The 18,613-nt window shown below is 68.5% G+C and overlaps 3 protein-coding genes across 6 annotated transcripts in view; all 3 read left to right on the top strand.

The window, feature by feature from the left end:
- Positions 1-64: 64 nt before the first annotated feature.
- Positions 65-8,064, top strand: AJM1 (apical junction component 1 homolog). 3 transcript variants are annotated; one of them, XM_081803975.1, is made up of 3 exons: positions 65-1,476; positions 3,206-3,289; positions 3,365-8,064. In XM_081803975.1, exon 3 carries the CDS (start codon positions 3,424-3,426, stop codon positions 6,349-6,351), a length of 2,928 nt encoding a protein of 975 aa, XP_081660101.1. In that variant the 5' UTR covers positions 65-1,476; positions 3,206-3,289; positions 3,365-3,423; the 3' UTR covers positions 6,352-8,064. The 3 variants fall into 3 exon arrangements, with proteins under 3 accessions (XP_081660101.1, XP_081660103.1, XP_081660102.1); XM_081803977.1 differs by lacking the exon at positions 65-1,476 and adding an exon at positions 1,525-1,815; XM_081803976.1 differs by lacking the exon at positions 65-1,476 and adding an exon at positions 1,826-1,984.
- A 471-nt stretch (positions 8,065-8,535) lies between these two features.
- PHPT1 (phosphohistidine phosphatase 1) lies at positions 8,536-10,417 on the top strand. Its single transcript, XM_006750140.3, has 3 exons — positions 8,536-9,171; positions 9,534-9,658; positions 10,200-10,417. The coding sequence occupies exons 1-3, from the start codon at positions 9,012-9,014 to the stop codon at positions 10,290-10,292; spliced, it is 378 nt and encodes a 125-aa protein (XP_006750203.1). The 5' UTR covers positions 8,536-9,011; the 3' UTR covers positions 10,293-10,417.
- A 210-nt stretch (positions 10,418-10,627) lies between these two features.
- MAMDC4 (MAM domain containing 4) overlaps positions 10,628-18,613 on the top strand; it is a 9,712-nt gene continuing 1,726 nt past the window's right edge. The window contains exons 1-27 of one of the 2 annotated variants that reach the window (XM_081803974.1): positions 10,629-11,768; positions 12,311-12,418; positions 12,490-12,663; positions 12,741-12,866; positions 13,051-13,181; positions 13,266-13,350; positions 13,508-13,633; positions 13,753-13,887; positions 13,962-14,050; positions 14,135-14,308; positions 14,643-14,727; positions 14,803-14,961; positions 15,048-15,176; positions 15,303-15,434; positions 15,531-15,652; positions 15,735-15,846; positions 15,995-16,111; positions 16,243-16,377; positions 16,497-16,633; positions 16,704-16,923; positions 16,993-17,130; positions 17,243-17,361; positions 17,443-17,533; positions 17,704-17,850; positions 17,979-18,113; positions 18,223-18,350; positions 18,442-18,550. In XM_081803974.1, the coding sequence (XP_081660100.1) occupies positions 11,723-11,768; positions 12,311-12,418; positions 12,490-12,663; positions 12,741-12,866; positions 13,051-13,181; positions 13,266-13,350; positions 13,508-13,633; positions 13,753-13,887; positions 13,962-14,050; positions 14,135-14,308; positions 14,643-14,727; positions 14,803-14,961; positions 15,048-15,176; positions 15,303-15,434; positions 15,531-15,652; positions 15,735-15,846; positions 15,995-16,111; positions 16,243-16,377; positions 16,497-16,633; positions 16,704-16,923; positions 16,993-17,130; positions 17,243-17,361; positions 17,443-17,533; positions 17,704-17,850; positions 17,979-18,113; positions 18,223-18,350; positions 18,442-18,550 (3,409 nt within the window). In that variant the 5' untranslated portion in view covers positions 10,629-11,722. Of the gene's footprint in view, positions 11,769-12,310; positions 12,419-12,489; positions 12,664-12,740; positions 12,867-13,050; positions 13,182-13,265; positions 13,351-13,507; positions 13,634-13,752; positions 13,888-13,961; positions 14,051-14,134; positions 14,309-14,642; positions 14,962-15,047; positions 15,177-15,302; positions 15,435-15,530; positions 15,653-15,734; positions 15,847-15,994; positions 16,112-16,242; positions 16,378-16,496; positions 16,634-16,703; positions 16,924-16,992; positions 17,131-17,242; positions 17,362-17,442; positions 17,534-17,703; positions 17,851-17,978; positions 18,114-18,222; positions 18,351-18,441; positions 18,551-18,613 lie in introns of both variants that reach the window. The other variant, XM_081803973.1, reaches the window with a different exon arrangement.

Raw genomic sequence — 18,613 nt, forward strand, 5'->3', positions numbered from 1 at the left:
GGTGGGACTGAAGGTTCTGAGTTCCCTGCCTCTTTCCCAGAGAGGCAGCTGCCCCTGGATAGGAGGCCTTGCAGCCCCACGTAGCCCAGGGAGGTGGTCTGCAGAGGCCTTCCCGGCAGGCCCAGCCCCACGTCTGTCCGGTCTTGTGTAGGCTGGGCGACCTAGCCATTGTCCCGCACAATGTCCTGCCAGGGCTAGACAGCTGTGCCCAGGAACACCTGCGGGCCCCCAGCCCTCCTACGGCAAGTGCGGGTCTGCTCTGCTGGCCTGTCCCAGCCACCTTCCTGGTCGGCCTTCAGCCCAGCATCTCCCTGCAGACCCCGCCCCCTCCGGCTGCCAGCAGCGCCCAGCCCCCACCCAGCACCCCACAGTTGCCATGAGAACCATGCACACGGTGGGAGGGTGGGGGTGGTAGCCAGGCCTCCCCTCTCAGTCCAGAAGGCCTCCTCTTCCCCACTTCCTGTGCCTAGACGAAACCATGGCACGGGGCCGGAGGCCAGGCACCAAGCTGACACCTTAGGGACTTGCTTTAGTCCACAGCCTACGAGATCTACTGCCCGTGTGGAGCCCACTAAACGTGGGGAATCAGGCGGACATGAAATGAACTTGCCCAGGGCCCTGGATCTAATGGACCCACGACAGGGCAGGTCCTGCCTTTTGGAGCCAAGGGCATCCATGACTCAACCCTCTGCCAAGTCAGACTGTGCCCTGGCTCAGCATCTTGTTTGGGAGGGGCTGGGAGGCCTAGAGGGTGGAGGTCACCATGGTTTGTAAGTGGACCACGTGCAGACCGGCCCAGGGCAGCGACAGCCCTCCACTCACCTAGACCCTGACCCCCAGGGAGCCCACGAGTGTGCCCTTGCCCAGGAGAGTCTGAGCATCCTGGGGACAGGAGGCTGCAGGCCTCACTCGGCCCCAGGTACCCGCAGAATTTGGCACCTCCGGCTCGGCCGCGCAGAGGCCAGCAGGGCTGGGAGCGGCCCATCTGCTCCTGCAAGGGCTCAGCGGAGGTGTGAATTCCGGGAGCTGTCAGCAGCCCCAGCCAAAGCTTGGGGCTCCTCCAGGGCCCTGCCCCAAGGCCACCGCCAAGCCGCCAGCTGCCCTTGGCGCGGGGGGGTGGGGGGGGTACGGCTGGAGGTGGGGACTAGCAGGACCGGCAAGGTGCTCCCTGGGTGTGGGCACCCCGGCTGGACCCTAGGCCTGCACCTTGGAAATGAGGGAGAACTTGTCACCTGGCACTCAGCACCAACACACAGCTGGTGGGCCACACGGGTCCCAGGCCCACCGCACGGCCCCTTTAAGTGCAGCCCTGCCGGCCGCCACCGGAGGCAGCACTGAGCGGCCGGCGGCCTCCGCGCCGCTGCCTCGAAGCTTCTGCCGGTGCCGGGGACGCCGCGGAGCGCCGAGCAGGGAAGGCGGAGCGGGCGCAGGCCTGCGCAGCCCACCGGCCGCGCGCGGTGGGGAAGCAGCGCCCAGGTAAGGGGTCGCGGGCCGCTGCCCCACGGGCCCTATCACGGGGCGGGGGACACCCGCAAGGATGGGGGCCCAGCCCGGAGCTACACCAGCGGGTCCCGACTCTGGGCGCTCAGGGCGGGGGCAGGGCTGTGCGGCGGGGAGGGCCGCGGGAGGGGCTCGTTAGGCCTCCGACCCCTGCAAGGCCGACCATCCCCATGGCCTCGGGGAGGGGCGCCACCCAGTCCAGCTCCTCACCGCAGCAGAGGCAAAGCCGGGCTGTCACCTCCCTGGGGCGGAGCCTCATGCCCTGTCATTGGACCCCCAATCCGGGCCTGGCTTTGAGCTTCGGATGGAAAGGGGGTGAGAAGGGGACAGTCCTATGAACAGGGACGGAACTGGGGTGGGCGCAGGGCTGGGATGGGACAGGCAACCAGGCGTCATGGCCCTGACCCAGAAGAGCAGCCGTGCGGGCAGAAAGCCCCTGGCACCCTGGGACACAGAGAGTCTACCTGACCAGAGATCCTGCCAGGTGAGGGCCCAAACCCCGGCTCGCCCTCGCTCAGCCTGGGGCATGCTTCCCAGTTTGTTTGAGGAGGGGGCCGTCAGCATCGCTGGAGACCCGACCCAACCTGTCCAGAGACCCTGTGCACCAGAGGGGCGGGTGGCCCCAGTCCGAACATTAGCCCAGTGCACAGAGTGGACCCCAGCCCAGCCCCCACTGCGGGGGCAGAGGAACCTCAGGTTGCCATGGAGCCTTCCTGAGCTGTTGTGGAGAGGGCCCTCTCCTGAGAAGCAGTGAACAAGGGGGGGGCTTTACCCACCCACCACCCTGCCTCCCCTGCTTGCGGCCTGGCCTGGTGCGCTGCTCAGGGGAAGAGGGGCAGCCATGAGCTCGTGGCTCACGCCCCCACGTGGTCCTGCAGTCAGTGCCTGGTTTCCCAGCTGCAGTGCCCAGGCTGCAAAGCTGGGGAGTGGCTCTCCGGTCCTTGTCATGACAACCCCAACAAGCTTGGTGGGTTTCAACCACCCCAAGATATTGGGGATCAGAGAAGGTTTCTGCAAAGGAACAGGGGTTTTAGGGCCCAGGGATGCTCTTTGTGGGGCATTATTCTGGCCTGGGCCACACGGAGGGCTAAGAGTTGGGCAGGTCAGTCCGTCAGTCCAGGGGCCATGCCTGGACCTGATGGGGCCATGTCAGTGCCCACTGGGGCCTCCCAACTGGAGTTTGGTTCAGGGGACCATTCCCAGTGCAGCTGCCACTGCAGTCCTGGGGGAGGGACTCCATGCCCCACCTGGTCAGCAGGTGGGTAGGGAGGCTCAGTGACTTTGTGCAGAGCTGGCTAGGGCTGGGGCCCCTGGACTCCCCCTCAGACAGCACCATCGGAGGGCTTGCTATGCACTGGGCACTAGGAGAGGACTTGAGTCACCAACAGGTTTTGTGAGGCCAACACCTATAAAGCAATCTGTAAATAAGGCTTCCCATGAGCATCCAGTCATTGCAGCTGGGACCACCACCCCCATTGTTCCTGCCCCAGGAAAGGGGTTCTACCCAAACCTGTCCGGTGGTCACTACTGGGGGCAGAGGGGCCATCCAGGGATAGGGGCCCCGGGGGGCAAGAGCTCGGGAACCACAGCAATGGCATGGCTTTTCTGGCTGACTGGCTCCATCCCAGCAGAAAGTGGCCCTGAAAGGATGGCCTGGGGCAAGGGGCAGGACCTGAGTGGCTGGACACCTGGGTTCCTCCTGCAGGTGCTTCTGACGCCGGCATGGAGCAAGCGCCTGCGGCCTCAGCCAAGGCCCGCAGCCAGGACTGCTACGTCCACGGCGTCCCAGGTAAGTCAGGTCAGCGCAGGGGTGGCTCCAGGCCTGGGCTGCAGAGGGGACACCCTGACCCGCATCTCCCACCAGGCCAAAAGCCCCCCAAGGCAGAGTAAGCTGCAACCACCAGCCTGGGGACCTCTTTTAAGATGACCCGCACGGACCCGCCGGACCTGTTGGTGTCGACCGTGTACCAGGACATCAAGGTGGCGGCCCCGGGGCCCGCGTCGCGGCGCCCGCCATGTGAGCGCTCTGTGGCCCCGCCTGCTGCGCCCGCGCCTTTCAACAAGCGTCACTGCCGCAGCTTCGACTTCCTGGAGGCGCTGGACGGGGCGGCCATGGAGGCCCGCACAGAGCCGCCGCCCCCGGAGCCTGCCGCGCCGCGCGCCCGGCCCCGCGACGGCGAGCCCCGGCGCCGCGCCCGCTCCAAGAGTGCGCCCCGCGCGCCCCCGGGCCTGACGCCCGCACCCGCCTCGCCGCCAGTGCTGCCGCGCCGCGGCCGGGAAGCCCAGCGGCCAGCGCGGGCCGAGGCATCGCCGCACCGGGAGCCTGCGTACCCCGCGCTGCGCGCGCTCGCCAATGAGCTGCACCCCATCAAGCTGCAGCCGCAACGGGGCGGCCCTGGCCGCATCGCGCCCCTCTGCGCCACCACCGGCCGCTGCGCGCCCCCCGAGCCACCCTCCGGGCCTGCACCCCACGTCCGCTGTCGCCTGGACATCAAGCCCGACGACGCGGTGTTGCAGCACACCGCCCGGGGCTCGCGGTCCTGCGGGCCCGCGGAGACGACGCCCTGGGCCCGCGCCGCCCCCCAGTTCCATGGCCTCACAGTGCCTGGGCCTCGCCACATGGCGCTGTCGCGCACCCCCACCCCCAGTGACACGTACTGTGCGGACCCCCGGGCGCTGTACTGTGACGGTCCGCTGCCTGGGCCCCGGGACTATACAGAGCGCCGAAATCTGCCCTTCACCACGCCGCCAGGCCCCACCCAATTCTTCTACACAGAGGAACCCGAGGGCCACCCTGGCGGCTTTCCGGCCAGCCCTGGGCCGCCCTTCGACAGCTACTATGCCAGGCCCTTCCCGTCCGAGGAGCCCCCTGTGCCCAGTCCAAGGCGCAGCAGCGGCTACTACGCGGGGGAAGTGCGCACCTTCCCAGTCCAGGAACCGCCCTCCCGCTCCTACTATGTGGAGGCCGCTCGAGCCTACGGACCGCCCTGCGGCCCGCGCTATGCTCCCGAGGAACTGCGGGCTCATCCCCCTCTCCGCCCCTTTTACACAGAGGACTTCGGGCGGTACCGCGATCGCGATGCCCTGGCTCGGACTTACCCACACCCCCGCGGCAGCCCCGCCTGGGGTGACTGGGGCCTGCGGCCTTACCGCACCCTGCAGGTGGTGCCTCCTCCGGACCCTGGCCCATTGCTCGCCTCTTGGCACGGGGTCACCGGCACCAGCCCGCCCCGGCTGGCCACTGACAGCCGCCACTACTCTCGCTCCTGGGACAACATCCTGGCGCCCGGGCCGCGCCGGGAGGACCCCCTGGGCCGCGGCCGCAGCTACGAGAACCTGCTGGGGCGCGAGGCCCGGGAGCCGCGGGGCGCATCCCCTGAAGGCCGGCGTCCACCCGTCGTGGTGAACCTGTCCACCTCTCCTAGACGCTATGCGGCGCTGTCACTGTCAGAGACGTCACTGTCAGAGAAGGGCCGCGGGGGCGAGGGCCTGGGCCGCAACTGGTATGTCACACCTGAGATCACCATCACCGACAACGACCTGCGCGCCGCAGAGCGTCCGGCTGCCAGGGGCTGGGAGCTGCCCGGGGGGCGACCCCAGCGGTCTCCGCCCGCCGCCCCCGAAGGCCCCACTGGTGGCCGCCAGCGCAGCCTCGAGCAACTGGACGAACTCATCACCGACCTGGTCATCGACTCTCGGCCCCCGGCCGGCCAAGCCCCGGAGCCCGCGGCCGATGGCCTGCGCCGCCAGCCGCGCCGCCTGCTGGACTCTCGGCCCGCGGGCCCCGGGGCACCCGCGCTGGCGCCGCGCTCGCCACCCGCGTCGGCCGGCAGCACCGAGGAGCCCGCGGGCCCGGGGCAGGCGGCCGACGGGTCCCCGGAGCCCAGCGCCGACGAGGACGACCTGATGACATGCTCCAACGCGCGCTGCCGGCGCACCGAGACCATGTTCAACGCCTGCCTCTACTTCAAGTCCTGCCACAGCTGCTACACCTACTACTGCTCGCGCCTGTGCCGCCGCGAAGACTGGGACGCGCACAAGGCGCGCTGCGTGTACGGCCGCGTGGGCAGCGTGTGCCGCCACGTGCTGCAGTTCTGCCGGGACAGCGGCCCGGTGCACCGCGCCTTCTCGCGCATCGCGCGGGTCGGCTTCTTGTCGCGCGGTCGCGGCGTGCTCTTCCTGGGCTTCCCGAGTCCGGGCTCTGCAGACAACTTCCTGCGCTTCGGCCTCGAGGGCCTGCTGCTGTCGCCCACCTACCTGTCTCTGCGCGAGCTGGCCACGCACGCGGCGCCCCTGGGCAGCTATGCGCGCGAGCTGGCGGCCGCCGGGCGCCTCTACGAGCCGGCCGAGTGCTTCTTGCTCAGTGTGTCGGTGGCCGTGGGCCCCGGCGCCGCGCCCCCCGGCGCCTCCGCCCGGCCTGCGCCCGCGCCGCGCAGTGCCGGGCCCACGGTACGCAAGTTCGCCAAGGTGGCGCTGGCGGCCGGCAGCCCGGCGCGTCCGCCCCCGGCTCGGGGTCGCGAGCCCGACATGGAGACGCTGATCCTGACTCCGCCGCCCGGCACGGCGGGCCTGGACCAAGAGGGCGAAGCAGGCCGGCGCGCGCGCGAGGTGGCCTTCATCCACATCCAGCGGGAGCTGCGGCTGCGCGGCGTCTTCCTGCGCCACGAGTACCCGCGCGTCTACGAACAGCTCTGCGAGTTCGTCGAGGCCAACCGGCGTTTCACGCCCACCACCATCTACCCCACGGACAGGCGCACCGGCCGCCCTTTCATGTGCATGATCATGGCTGCCTCCGAGCCACGCGCGCTGGACTGGGTGGCCAGTGCCAACCTGCTGGACGACATCATGTGAGCCGCGGGGTCGCGCCCGGGCTCCGCCCAGCCCGCTCAGGGCCCGCCCACTCCGACCCCGCCCAGTCCACGTAGGGCCCACCCCCGAGCTGCGCCCAGTCTACTCAGACACCGACCGCCCAGTCCATCCAACGCTCCAACGCCCACTACGAGCCCGCACAGCCCTCTCAGGGCCCGCGCAGTCCACCTGGGGCCTGCCCCCGAGCTCTGCCTGCCTACTCAGACCCCGCCCAGCCCACCGGGAGCCCCGCCCAGCCCCTCAGGCCCGGCCGTGCTCCCCCGAGTTTTCCACCTGTTCGCCACAAGCTCCGCCCAGACCCCGCCCTTTGGAGTGAGCAGGCCCCGCCCTTCCCTCCCCCTCCCCCAGCTAGCCCTGGGGCCTCCGCGGAGGCCGGTCCTCGGGCCCCTTGGTGCTCCCCGCTGGGAGGCGGGGTGGGCCTGAGGACCGCCCGGCCCTGCCTTCAAGAGGACGGGTCACTACTGCAGACCCCACCGCAAAGATCCGGTTAGCCCACTTCCTGACGTCCACAAGGCCTCCCTGGAACCTCCCCAACCCTGGTTTGCCCTGATCCAGGAGCCCGGGTTGACCAAAGCCTAGTCCCGTCCCTTTAACATGCCCCCACCCCTTTCCTGTGGCTTGGGGTGCGTCCTGCTCCGAGGCCGTTCCTCTCTGGAGGACACCCTGACTAGCCCCGGTGTGTTCGTGTCCCGAGCAGACAAGGCTGGTGGGAGCCCTGCACGGCCCGTTCCCGCTGGCTCAAGCCCCGGCTAGAGAGAGCACAGCTGGACCCCGAGCCCGCACATTGGCGGCGCTCCCCGTCCTCCGGCCGCCCTGACACGGGCCCTGCAGGAGGGTTTGGGGGAAGCAGCAATGGAGGGGGTACCTGGGAGGGGAAAAGAGGACGTGGGTGTGGACGCTGGCAGGATCCATCCCAGAGCTGAGTCCCGGCAGGGCGTGAGTCAGACTATCTGCCCAACACCGACAGGAGGCCCCTAGGTGGGTGCCAGGATAGAGTGGGAGGAGGGAAGCAGATGCATGGGGTGGATGAGCGGGAGGGAACGTATAGGCGGTCCAGAAGGGGCTCCTACCCGCTAACGTAGGGGGGGACAAAAAAGATTGGACGTTCCCAGTTGGGAGCGGGTGCCGGAGCGAGCTAGTTGACCAGGGCGGGGTCCACTGGAGGGGTGGGGGTATGACTACACGAACGGCCTCGCGTGCTTGCTCTGGCCTTGCCCTATGCTGTGGGCTGGAGACACGAGGCTGGCGGCCAGGCTCCGGTCCCCGGAGCGCACATGCATTGGTCCACGGCCCTCGCTCATTAAGAGCGAGTGACCCTGAGAGGGAACTAGGCCGGGCCTCGCAAGAGCCCTCCTGGACTCCCGGCACTCCCCATCGCGGCCAGGAGAGGACATCAATTGAATGGTGAACGTCCCCCACACCTCTATTCCCGGCTCTCGCCCCCGCCCCGTGCACTCCCGCCCATCCCCCCAACGCCTGCGCGCCCGCCTTGGCCTAGCGCGTTTGCAGCCGCCACGCGCCCCGCTCACCCCACCCGCCTTCGCGGCCTCCCAAGTCCGGCCGCCCCGCCCCTTCCCCCCGGGACCTCAGCTTTCCGCCCAACGCCTGAGGGCTGGCTGGCCAGGAATGACCCTGGACCGGGATTATTTCCAGGGGGCGAACGCTTTCCAACCAAGTAAAACAGAACTCAAATTAGACATTGCTTCCTCTTTGGGGGTGGGGGAATTGTGGGTGGGACTTGGACGGAGGACCTCCGACCGGCTGGGCCCGGCTGGGCGGGTGAGGGAGGGAAAGGAAGAGGGCCTTGGGATGAGGTGGGAGGACAAGGAGGAGGCCTTGGGACGCGGTGGGGGACGGGGCAGAGGGCCTTGGGATGCGGTGGGGGACGGAGAGGAGGGCCTTGGGACTCTGTGGGGGACGGGGAGGAGGGACTTGGGACTCTGTGGGGTACGGAGGTCCTTGGGACTCGGTGAAAGGACAAGGAGGAGGGCCTTTGGACGCGTTGGGGGACGGGGAGGAGACCTTGGGACACTGTGGGGGACGAGGAGGAGGCCTTGGGACCCGGTGGGGGACGGGGAGGAGGCCTTGGGACACGGTGGAAGGACAGGGAGGAGGACCTTGGGACCCGGTGGGGGACGGGGAGGGGGCCTTGGGATGCGGTGGGAGGACGCTGAGAGAGGACTCGGGACGCGGTGGGATGACGAGGAGGCGGCCTTGGGACATGAGGGTGAGGGGACGAGGAGGAGAGATCAGGACCGGTGCGTGTCCCTTGGGTCTCACGGGCCGCCAAACCCCCTCCAAAGGAGCCCGCCACCGTCCCCGCTGCCCACTCCGCCTCCCAGACCCCGCTAAAAAGGAACTGCTCTGTTGGCTGGATTTAATCACCACCCATTCCCGGTTCCCAGTTCCCTGTTCCCCTTTAAGGGGGACCGGCGTGGTCTCAGCGTGCAAGGAGCTTGATTGCCATTGGCCAGTCTGTGCCGCAGGTGGGCGGCACGATTGGTTGAGGCTCTGGGCTCGAGCAGCATGCCCCCGCGCGATTGGTCACGGACTCCTAGAGCCCGCCTCTTGCACGGTTGACTCAACCCGGGATCGCTGGGGGAAGGGCCGCGGTCTGCAGGGGCGGGCGGGCTGTGGGGAACATGGCGGCGGCGGACCTCGCCCAGATCGCCGATGTGGACATCGATTCCGACGGCGTCTTCAAGTACGTGCTGATTCGAGTTCATTCGGCGCCACCGTCCGAGGCCCCGGCCGGGGAGAGCAAGGAGATCGTGCGCGGCTACAAGTGGGCCGAGTACCATGGTGAGGGCGGAGCCGGAGGGCGTTTTCGGGGCGGGGCTGAGGGCCGGGGCGGGGTCAATCGGCTAAGGGGCGTGGTTGGGTCGGGGGCGGGGCTTAGGGGCGTGGCGAGAGACGATCCTGTACCAGGTCTGAATCTGGGCTGGCTCAGGGAATCAGGGTCCTGGAGGGCAAGGGGCTGCCATGGCCCGACCCCTGTCTCCTAGTCCCAGCGCTCTTGCCCGGGTGCACGCCTTCCTCCCTCTCATGGCGTCCCAGCCTGGAGGGGCTCCTCTCCTGCAGAAGGAGCTGCTCAGAGCTGGAGCTTCAGATGCCCTGGGCCTCCGAGGGCCATGGCCGGTGCTGAGCTACCTTCCCTGTCCCAGCTGACATCTATGACAAGGTATCGGGCGAGATGCAGAAGAAGGGCTATAGTTGTGAGTGCCTGGGAGGCGGGCGCATCTCCCACCAGAGCCAAGACAAGAAGATCCACGTGTATGGCTACTCCATGGTGAGCCCACAGCCCGGGTCGGGGGTTGAGAGACCAGCTCTCACAAGCACTCGCTGCCCTGCACCCCGGAGGCCTGCAGTGCTGGGGGTTCTCTGGGCTGTCTCAGCTGCAGACCCCTCCCTCCAGTGGCTTGCCCATTTCCCACGTGGGGTGGGAGGGAGGCCCCTGCCTGCCCCCCCCAGCCACAGGGGGCCATGTCCTGTTCCTACACCAGGCCTGGCTGGGCCATCACTGCCCTCCAGCTCTTGGAGGCAGTCAGTTTTGGGGTGAAGCTCAGAAGCCCCTCCCTCTGCCTTCTCCAAGCCGCGGTCGTTACCCCGTCTCTCTTGGCACCTGGGACAGCCCTCTAGCCCAGGGCCCACCCTCAAGGACTGCTCACCTTGGCAGCCACCTTTCCTCAGGAGAGCTCCCTGGGGCAATCAGGGAGGGATGGCCCCGTGTGGCTCTACCCGGGGACCCCTCCCCAAGCCAGCTCCTGGGTTTTGCTGCTGATGGACGCCCAGAGCCAGGATGGGGCTGTAAGATTGGCTTCTCTCTTCAGGGTTATGGTCGTGCCCAACACTCTGTCTCCACTGAGAAGATCAAAGCCGTGTACCCTGACTACGAGGTCACCTGGGCCGATGACGGCTACTGAGGCCTGCCCAAGGGGCCAGCTGTACCCCCTGGCCAGGCGCTGGAGACCAACACCAGCCTGGCCCAAGTGCCCCGGTTTACCTCACCCACAGGAATTAAAAATGTTATCACCCCTGCTGTTCCCCAGATGCTGTGTGTCTTGATTTTTCTGCTTCCCGGTCACCCCTGGGGACCCCTGACTAGAGGGGGTGGGTGGCAGAGAGCCGGGGGTGGCCCTGGAAACAGCGGGGCCCCTGCTGGCTGCCCCACACCCGGCTCCACATCTGGGGGCCCCAGGGAGTGGCAATGCACAGTCAGCCCTTTGCGGTCTGATAAGGGGGCCCCTGCGCCGCTGCCCCCATTTATGGCCTGATTGCTCCTCCATATGGCTCCTATGTCCAAGGACATCTGGGAGGAGGCTCTTCGAGCCCTTGAGCAAGGAAGTAGCACGGGTCCCTCGGGGCCAGCTGATACCAGTGTTCCCGCGTGATCTGCTGTTGGAGGTCACATGTGACGTGACCCAGGACCCCTTCCAAGACCAGGTCCCACGGCACCTGACCCACAGCCACAGGCCCCTGCTCAAAGTAAACGGCTGAGGCTTCAGACTTGGAGCTGGGAGCCCCCTTCCCAGGACCCCCTCCCCTCCTCCCAGTGCAGGGCTGTGGGGGACCAGCTGTGGCAAGTGGATGTAGTATGGGGGAGGGGAGAGCCAGGCACGGCTGAGCGGCTGTCCTGTGGCTCCCCGTGAGCATGGGTGCCATCTCGTGGTGCGTGCCTTCTGTGAGCTCACGGGAGCCTCCCGGTCACCGCTCCAGGCAGGCGCTATTGTGACCACATGCCACTGATGAGGAGACAGGTCCGGTAAGGCAAGCTCCGGAGGTCCCACCGTGGTCAGTGGCAGTCAGACCCTGGGGTGTGTGCCTGGCAGCCCCCAGCCGCACTGCCCAGAATGGTTCTTGGATAAGTGATTGTCATTTAGCCTTGAATAAGCCAACTGGAAGCCACAGACTGGGCTCCAGAGAAGGATGAAGCCCCTGGTTGCTTGGGGCAGGGGGCCGGGGGGCATGGTGTGCACATGTGGGGGTCCTGCTCCGAGCTCTGGGGGACCCCAGAGCCTGACGGGGTCACCGCAGCGCCTCCCCCACCGGGCCTCCACCAGGCAGGGCTGGGCAGCGGTGGGCACGACGACTGCGGCCCGACCTTTGGTCTGAGGGAGCCGGGCGGGTGGGAGGCGACCTGGGCCAGGGGCCCCTCTCCTGGACACTTTTACAGCCGGATGTTCATCCTCATCAGCACGGGGTGGGGCCTGCTGACGGGCCGTGGGTACAGAAGGGGCCAAGGCCCCACTCTCCAGTTGGGGCAGAGTCAGCCTGTGGGGCCACAGACAGATAACTGGGCAAAATAGCCACAGGCCGCCTAGCGCGCACACCGTTCGCTCCCCCCGGCCCGGCCATGCCTCTGCCCGGCCACCTCCTGCCTGCCCTGGTCCTGCTCGTGGGTGAGTTGTCGGATCTGGCTGCTGAAGCAGGGTCAGCCATGGGCACAGGTGCCAGGCCTGCAGGGGAGGAGGGGTGCAAGGCCCTGGGTGAACTTGCGGCGGGGGGGGGTTGGCAAGACAAGCCGTTGGGAAAGGGGCAAGAATTCTGCTTCCTCCGGCCCCCAAAGTCCACAGGTCCCAAGGCAAGACCCTAGTCCACCACTCTTAGACCAAATGGAGCCTGAGGAGGGGGCAGGGGCACCCTCCTGGCAGCCCCTCCCGTTCCTTATTGGGCTCCGGCTCCCCTCCTGGGGGGCTGTCCCATGGTAGGGGCCCTTGGTCCCATACTCACATACCCACCGCCATCCCACCATGCAGCCACCCTCTCCCAGGCCAGATGTACTCTGCCTGGCCCCGACTGGGAGCCCCGGGTGACAGGACCCAGCCCCCTCCCCACCTGACCTCTTGGCCCCGGGCCCCAAAGCAGGAGAACAACGTTGTGGGTTGCCTGGGAGTGGGAGGTCACCCTGCCTCCAGCCACCTGGCTATCTCTCTGCTAGCAGCTGGGCCCCCAGGCTGGGCCTGGATCCCCAACAACTGCAGGGTCCCCCGCGAGGCCACGTGCAACTTCGTGTGTGACTGTCCAGGCTGCTCCGAGGAGACCCAGTGTGGTAAACTGGGGCTGGGCAGGGGGCAGGCAGGCCCACCCTCTGCAGGCGGCCGCTGACCTCCCGCTCTCCAGGTTACCACGGAGCCTCGCCCGCCCTGGGCGCCCCCTTCGCCTGCGACTTCGAGCAGGACTCCTGCGGCTGGCAGGACATCAGCACCTCAGGCTACAGCTGGCTTCGAGACCGGGCGGGAGCTGCCCTGGAGGCTCTGGGGCCGCGCTCAGACCACACTCTCGGCACGGACCTTGGTGAGGCCGGGCGGGTCTCCGTGATGCCCCCTCCCCTCTACTCCCGGCCCCATGTCCTGACCTCTCTGCTGGGCCAGGCTGGTACATGGCTGTTGGCACCCACCGTGGGAAAGAGGCCTCCACCGCAGCCGTGCGCTCCCCAATCCTGCACAACGCAGCCCCCACCTGTGAGCTGAGGCTCTGGTACCACGCGGCGTCTGGAGGTGGGTGCCCAGGACCCCGCTGCCGGGTGGCGGGTCCTGAGGGGAGAGACCCAAAAGGAAGGAGGGCGGCTGCAGAGCCTGAGAGATCACCCCATAGGAGGGACAAGCGTCCTAGGGCAGGGCACAGCCAGCAGGCTGGGGGAAGCCCTGGGGCCTGAGCCACCCCAGGACCCCCCCATTCCAGATGTGGCTGAGCTGCGGCTAGAGCTGACCCACAGGGCCGAGACCTTGACCCTGTGGCAGAGCTCCGGGCCCTGGGGCCCAGGCTGGCAGGAGCTGGTGGTGGCCACTGGCCGTATCCAGGACGACTTCCGGGTAAGCTGGGAGTGGTCTGGGTGCTGGGGGCAGCAGGGAGGGTCTGAGCCCGGACGTAAGTCCTAAGGACCCCACTCTTTTCAGGTGACCTTCTCTGCCACTCGAAATGCCACCCACAGGGGCACCGTGGCCTTGGACGACGTGGTCTTCAGGGGCTGTGGGCTGCCCAGTAAGGCCCCCCTGCCATGGACCCACACCTGGGGGGGCGGTTAGCAGGAGCCCCTCACCTGCTCACTCCCAACTCAGATGGTTTTGAGCCTCTCCCCCAGCTGCCCCGGCCCCAAGGTTTGGGGTCACTGTGATGGGCTGCCCCTCCCCCATCTCAGCTCCCCAGGCACACTGCCCCCTGGGGCATCACCATTGCCAGAACATGGCCTGTGTGGAGCCCCACCAGCTATGTGACGGGGAGGACAACTGTGGGGACGGCTCAGACGAGGACGCACCGGCCTGCCGTGAGCTGGAGGGGCTGCTATGGACCATCCAGAGAACGTGGTGGGGCGTGGGGCATAGGGCGGGCAGAGAGGCCCTGCTGGCAGTCTGAGCACACCCCGCCCCCCCCCCCCCCGCCCAGGCCACTACACAGCCACGGACTTTGAGACGGGCCTGGGCCCGTGGAACCACTCGGAGGGCTGGGCCCGGAACCACAGTGCCAGTGCCAGGCCACGAGCCTGGCCGCACCGCGACCACAGCCGGAACAGTGCGCACGGTGAGGCCCGCCGGGGACACTGGTCCACACCCACCACAGTCCCGCCAGCCCGGCCCACACCTGTCTCTCCCCAGGCTCCTTCCTGGTCTCCGTGGCCGAGCCCAGTGCCCCCGCTGTCCTTTCCAGCCCCGAGTTCCAAGCCTCAGGCGCCCGCAACTGCTCGGTGAGGCGGGTGGGGGACACAGGGTGGCCTGTCCCGGGGGCCCAGGCTCGCGGGTCTCCCTGACCTTCCTCGGCTTCTTCTCAGTTAATCTTCTATCACTACCTGCATGGGTCCGAGGATGGCTACCTTCAGCTGTTCCTGCAGACTCGGAGCCCGGGCTCCCCCCAGGGCCCCGTCCTGCTGCGCAGGCGCCATGGGGAGCTGGGGGCCGCCTGGGTCCGAGACAGGGTCGACATCCAGAGCGAGCACCCCTTCCGGGTGAGGCTGGAGAGAGCAGTGGCCGGGATGGGGGGGCACGTGGGAGGTCTGGAGGGCCCCCACAGGTGGGGCAGGGGAGCTCGGGGGCTGGCCCCATCGCTCCAGGCCGCCTCAGCAGGAAGCTGGTTTGCTTGTTGGTGAGCTCCGGGAGGACGCCCCAGGGAAGGAGCGGTCACTTTCACAGCCCCTCTTGCAGGGCCGTGTGGGGGGCGGTGACCAGAGAGGGTGTCCAGTGACATGGAAAGTACGAGGCAGGGAGAGGGAGGCTGGAGGGAGCCGACCTGGGCAGGATAGAAGGGTGCTAGGGCACGCCCTGAGCCCCCTGCGCCCTCAGATCCTGCTCACTGGGCACACGGGCCCGGGCGGCGTCGTGAGCCTGGATGACCTCATCCTGTCGGACCACTGCCAGCCAGTCCCAGGTGGGCCTGCCGAGCCCCTCCCCTCCCCGGAGAAGCGCCACCCCTGCCTGCCTGAGCCCTGTTCTGCCCCCACAGAGGGGTCCAGCCCGCCTGCTGGGCTCTGGGCCCCCGTCCCCCAGCCTCAGGACTTCTGCGAGCCAGGACATCTTTCCTGTGGGAACCTGTGTGTCCCCCCGGAGCAGCTCTGTGACTTCCAGCAACAGTGCCAGGGGGGCGAGGATGAGCAGGAATGTGGTGAGGGGCGGCTGGAGCCGGGGAGAGGTGGGGCCCTCTTGGTCCGTACCCTCCCCGCTGCCCCTCAGCGCGGGCTACCGTTCCAGGCAGCACGGACTTTGAGCCCCCCACGGCCGGGGGCTGGGAGGATGCCAGCGTGGGGCGGCTGCAGTGGGGGCGTCTCCGCGCCCAAGAGAGCAGAGACCCTGGCTCGGATGCCAGCTCGGCTGCTGCTGGTGAGGCCCATGGCCGCGCACCGTGCCCACAGAGGGCTCCCTGCTCCGCCTCTTCGCACTAGGGCATGTGTCTGCGTCGGGGGTCCCTGGCAGGAACTGGCTCTCAGAGGCCTCGCTCTTCCTCAGGGCACTTCCTGTCCTTGCAGAGGGCCTGGGGACAGCCGGCGGCGGAGGCCCGGGTCCTCACTCCTCCCCTGGGCCCCTCGGGCCCCCGCTGTGAGCTCCGCATGGCTTACTATTTCCACAGTTACCCCCAAGGTACCGCCCTGAGGCTGACAAGAGCTCCCCGATGCGCCCTGTGGGAGGGTGGCGGTGGGGCGGGCCAGGTGGACCCACGGTGACCCCCTGGGCCAGGCTTCCTGGCCCTGGTCGTGGTGGACGGCAGCAGCCGTGAGCTGGTGTGGCAGGCCCCAAGCAGCAGCAGGGGCTGGAAGGTGGACACGGTCCTTCTTGGGGCACGCCGCCGGCCTTTCCGGGTGAGGAGTACAGCCTGGGGGGCAGGGGGTTCACCGAGCCAGCCCTGACTTAATAGCCGCCTCCCTTGTGCTATTTATGAAGCTGGAGTTTGTTGGCCTGGTGGACTTGGACGGCCCTGGCCAGCAGGGCGCTGGAGTGGACGATGTGGCCTTGAAGGATTGCAGCCCCGTGACTGCCACTGAGAAGGACTCAGGTCCCCAGTCCCTACCCAGGGGCCTCCCACCCAGACCACCTAGAGGGACCCCCGGGGGCCCCCCCCAGAGGACAAGTCTCCACCCTCTCAGGACTCAGAGGGGCCGCGGTGCTGGGGTGTGCTGACCCCCCCCCCGCCCCACCCTCAGAGGTCTCCTGTAACTTTGAGCGGGACACTTGCGGCTGGCACAGCGGCCACCTCACAGATGCCCACTGGCGCCGAATCCAGAGCCGTGGCCCCGGGTACGACCACACCACGGGCCAAGGTAGCGTGGGGGCACCCCAAGCCCGGGGAGCAGCTCTCAGACTCGGCGGGGGAGGGGAGCGCGCCCACCTCGGGCCAAGACCCTCCCGGACGCTGGCATCTCTGCAGCTCAGCCCTGTGTCCCCACGGCAGGCTACTTCTTGCTCCTGGACCCCACGGACCCCCCGGCCCGGGGCCCTGGTGCCCACCTGCTCACCCAGCCCCAGGCCCCAGCAGCCCCTCAGGAGTGTCTCTCCTTCTGGTACCACCTCCACGGGCCCCAGATCGGTGAGTGACCTTGGGGCTGGGCAGGGGCTCCCCGTTCTGTCTCTCCAGAGCCCCCGAGGAGGGGTGGGAAGCCACCAGGAGTGGGGCTCTGGTCCCCTCCTACCCTCCCCTGCGTCTAGGGACACTGCGCCTGGCAGTGAGGCGAGAAGGAGAGGCAGAAACCGTCCTGTGGTCGCGAACCGGCGCCCACGGCAACCGCTGGCTCGAGGCCTGGGCCACCCTGCACCACCAGCCGGGCTCCGGCGCCAAGTACCAGGTGAGGCCCCACGCCGGGCGGGGCGGGCGGGCGGGCCAGGCCCCCAGCCGCTGACGGCCTCTGCCCCCAGCTGGTGTTCGAGGGCCTCCGTGATGGCTACCACGGCACCATGGCGCTGGACGACGTGGCCGTGCGGCCCGGGCCCTGCTGGGCCCCCAGGCAGTGCTCCTTCGAGGACTCGGCCTGTGGCTTCTCCAGCGGGGGCCGAGGCCTCTGGACACGCCAGGCCAATGCCACGGGCCACGCCTCCTGGGGCCCCCGCACTGACCACACCACAGAGACGGCTCAGGGTACGCGGCAGGGGTGAGGAGGGGGGAGGCAGGGGGAGTCAGACGCAGGCTGACATTGGCACCTCCCAGGGCACTACATGGTGGTGGACACGAGCCCACAGGCCCTGCCCCGTGGCCACGTGGCCTCCCTGACCTCAGAGGAGCACCAGCCTCTGGCCCAGCCTGCCTGCCTGACCTTCTGGTACCACCTGAGCCTCAGAAACCCAGGTGAGGGGCTGCAGGGTCTCCCCAGGCCCCCATGCCCAGGCTGCCCGGGAGCCCCCGAGCGGCCGTTCCCTCCCCGCCGCTGCTGACCGAGGCTGGCCACGCGGTGTGGCAGGCACCCTGCAGGTCCACGTGGAGGAGGCCGAGAGGCGTCAGGTGCTCAGCGTCAGTGCCCACGGAGGGTTTGCCTGGCGCCTGGGAAGTGTGGACGTGCAGGCCGAGAGGGCCTGGCGGGTGAGTGTGGGGGCAGCTGGCCTTCTCACCTTCGAGGGCTGTCCAGACTGCGCGAGGCGACCCTGCCCTGTGTCTGCCCAGGTGGTGTTTGAAGCGGTGGCCACCGGCGTGGAGCACTCCTATGTTGCGCTGGACGACCTGCTGCTCCAGGACGGGCCCTGCCCCCGGCCAGGTGGGGAGCCCCCGGCCTGGGCCCGGCACCTGCTAGGACTCATGGCCGGTACCAGCTCCATGCCAACCCCAAGATGCCTGGCCCAGGCCCCGGTCCCAGCAGCGGGGATGCCCCCGGAATAGAGAGGGGGAGTGGGGGCAGCCCTGCTCACCTGCCCGGGTCTCTTGCAGCTTCCTGTGACTTTGAGGCTGGCCTGTGTGGCTGGAGCCATCTGCCCTGGCCCGGCCTGGGAGGGTATAGCTGGGACTGGAGCAGTGGGGCCACACCTTCTCGCTACCCCCAGCCCCCTGTGGACCACACTCTGGGCACAGAAGCAGGTGGGTCTGAGCTGGGAAGGGGGCCCACCAGCCCAGCCCATCCAGGCTCCCATCGCACTCAAAGGTCACGGGTCGGTGGGGTCAACTCCATCCACTTAGTCCGGAGCCCTGCCCTCTGTCATTTCCAGGCCACTTCGTTCTCTTTGAAACGGGCGTACTGGGCCCAGGGGGCCGGGCAGCCTGGCTGCGCAGCCAGCCTCTGCCTGCCACCAAGGCCTCCTGCCTCCGCTTCTGGTACCACATGGGCTTTCCAGAGCACTTCTGTGAGTGGGGCCGGGCCGCCAGCGCCTGGGTAGAGGAAGGAGCCGGGGCCGGGGGCAGCCGTGCCCCACAGGCTTGGGGCACTGACCCGCCCTGGCCCCCTGCTTGCAGACAAGGGTGAGCTGCGGGTGCTCCTCAACAGTGAGCGGGGCCAGCTGACCGTGTGGAGCACGGGCGGGCCCCTGCGGCACCAGTGGCTGGAAGGACGGGTGGAGGTGGCCAGTGCCGAGGAATTCCAGGTGAGGCCCGGCGGCCCAGAGCTGGAGACCGGAGGCCTCAGGCAGGGCCGTCCTCCTCCAGCGCACGCAACCCCTTCTCCCTCCTCGTCAGATCGTGTTTGAAGCCACTCTAAGCGGCCAGCCGGCCCTGGGGCCCATCGCCCTGGACGACGTGGAGTATCTGGCCGGGCAGCACTGCTGGCCGCCCGCATCCAGCCAGGGTGAGCCCTGCCCAGGCCAGCTAGCCTTGCTCGGGACCTCGGCCTCCATCGGGCTCAGCAGCT

The sequence above is a fragment of the Leptonychotes weddellii genome, chromosome 14 (genome assembly GCF_054177405.1).
Source record: "Leptonychotes weddellii isolate Sample4059 chromosome 14, ASM5417740v2, whole genome shotgun sequence".
Taxonomy (NCBI): Eukaryota; Metazoa; Chordata; class Mammalia; order Carnivora; family Phocidae; genus Leptonychotes; species Leptonychotes weddellii.

Excerpts from the sequence above, each read along its gene's own strand:
- PHPT1 (XM_006750140.3), top strand. The coding sequence starts at position 9,012 with ATGGCGGCGGCGGACCTCGCCCAGATCGCCGATGTGGACATCGATTCC. Across the intron at positions 9,172-9,533 it reads CAAGTGGGCCGAGTACCATG|CTGACATCTATGACAAGGTA; the intron begins GTGAGGGCGGAG and ends TCCCTGTCCCAG. Across the intron at positions 9,659-10,199 it reads ACGTGTATGGCTACTCCATG|GGTTATGGTCGTGCCCAACA; the intron begins GTGAGCCCACAG and ends TTCTCTCTTCAG.
- AJM1 (XM_081803975.1), top strand. The coding sequence starts at position 3,424 with ATGACCCGCACGGACCCGCCGGACCTGTTGGTGTCGACCGTGTACCAG.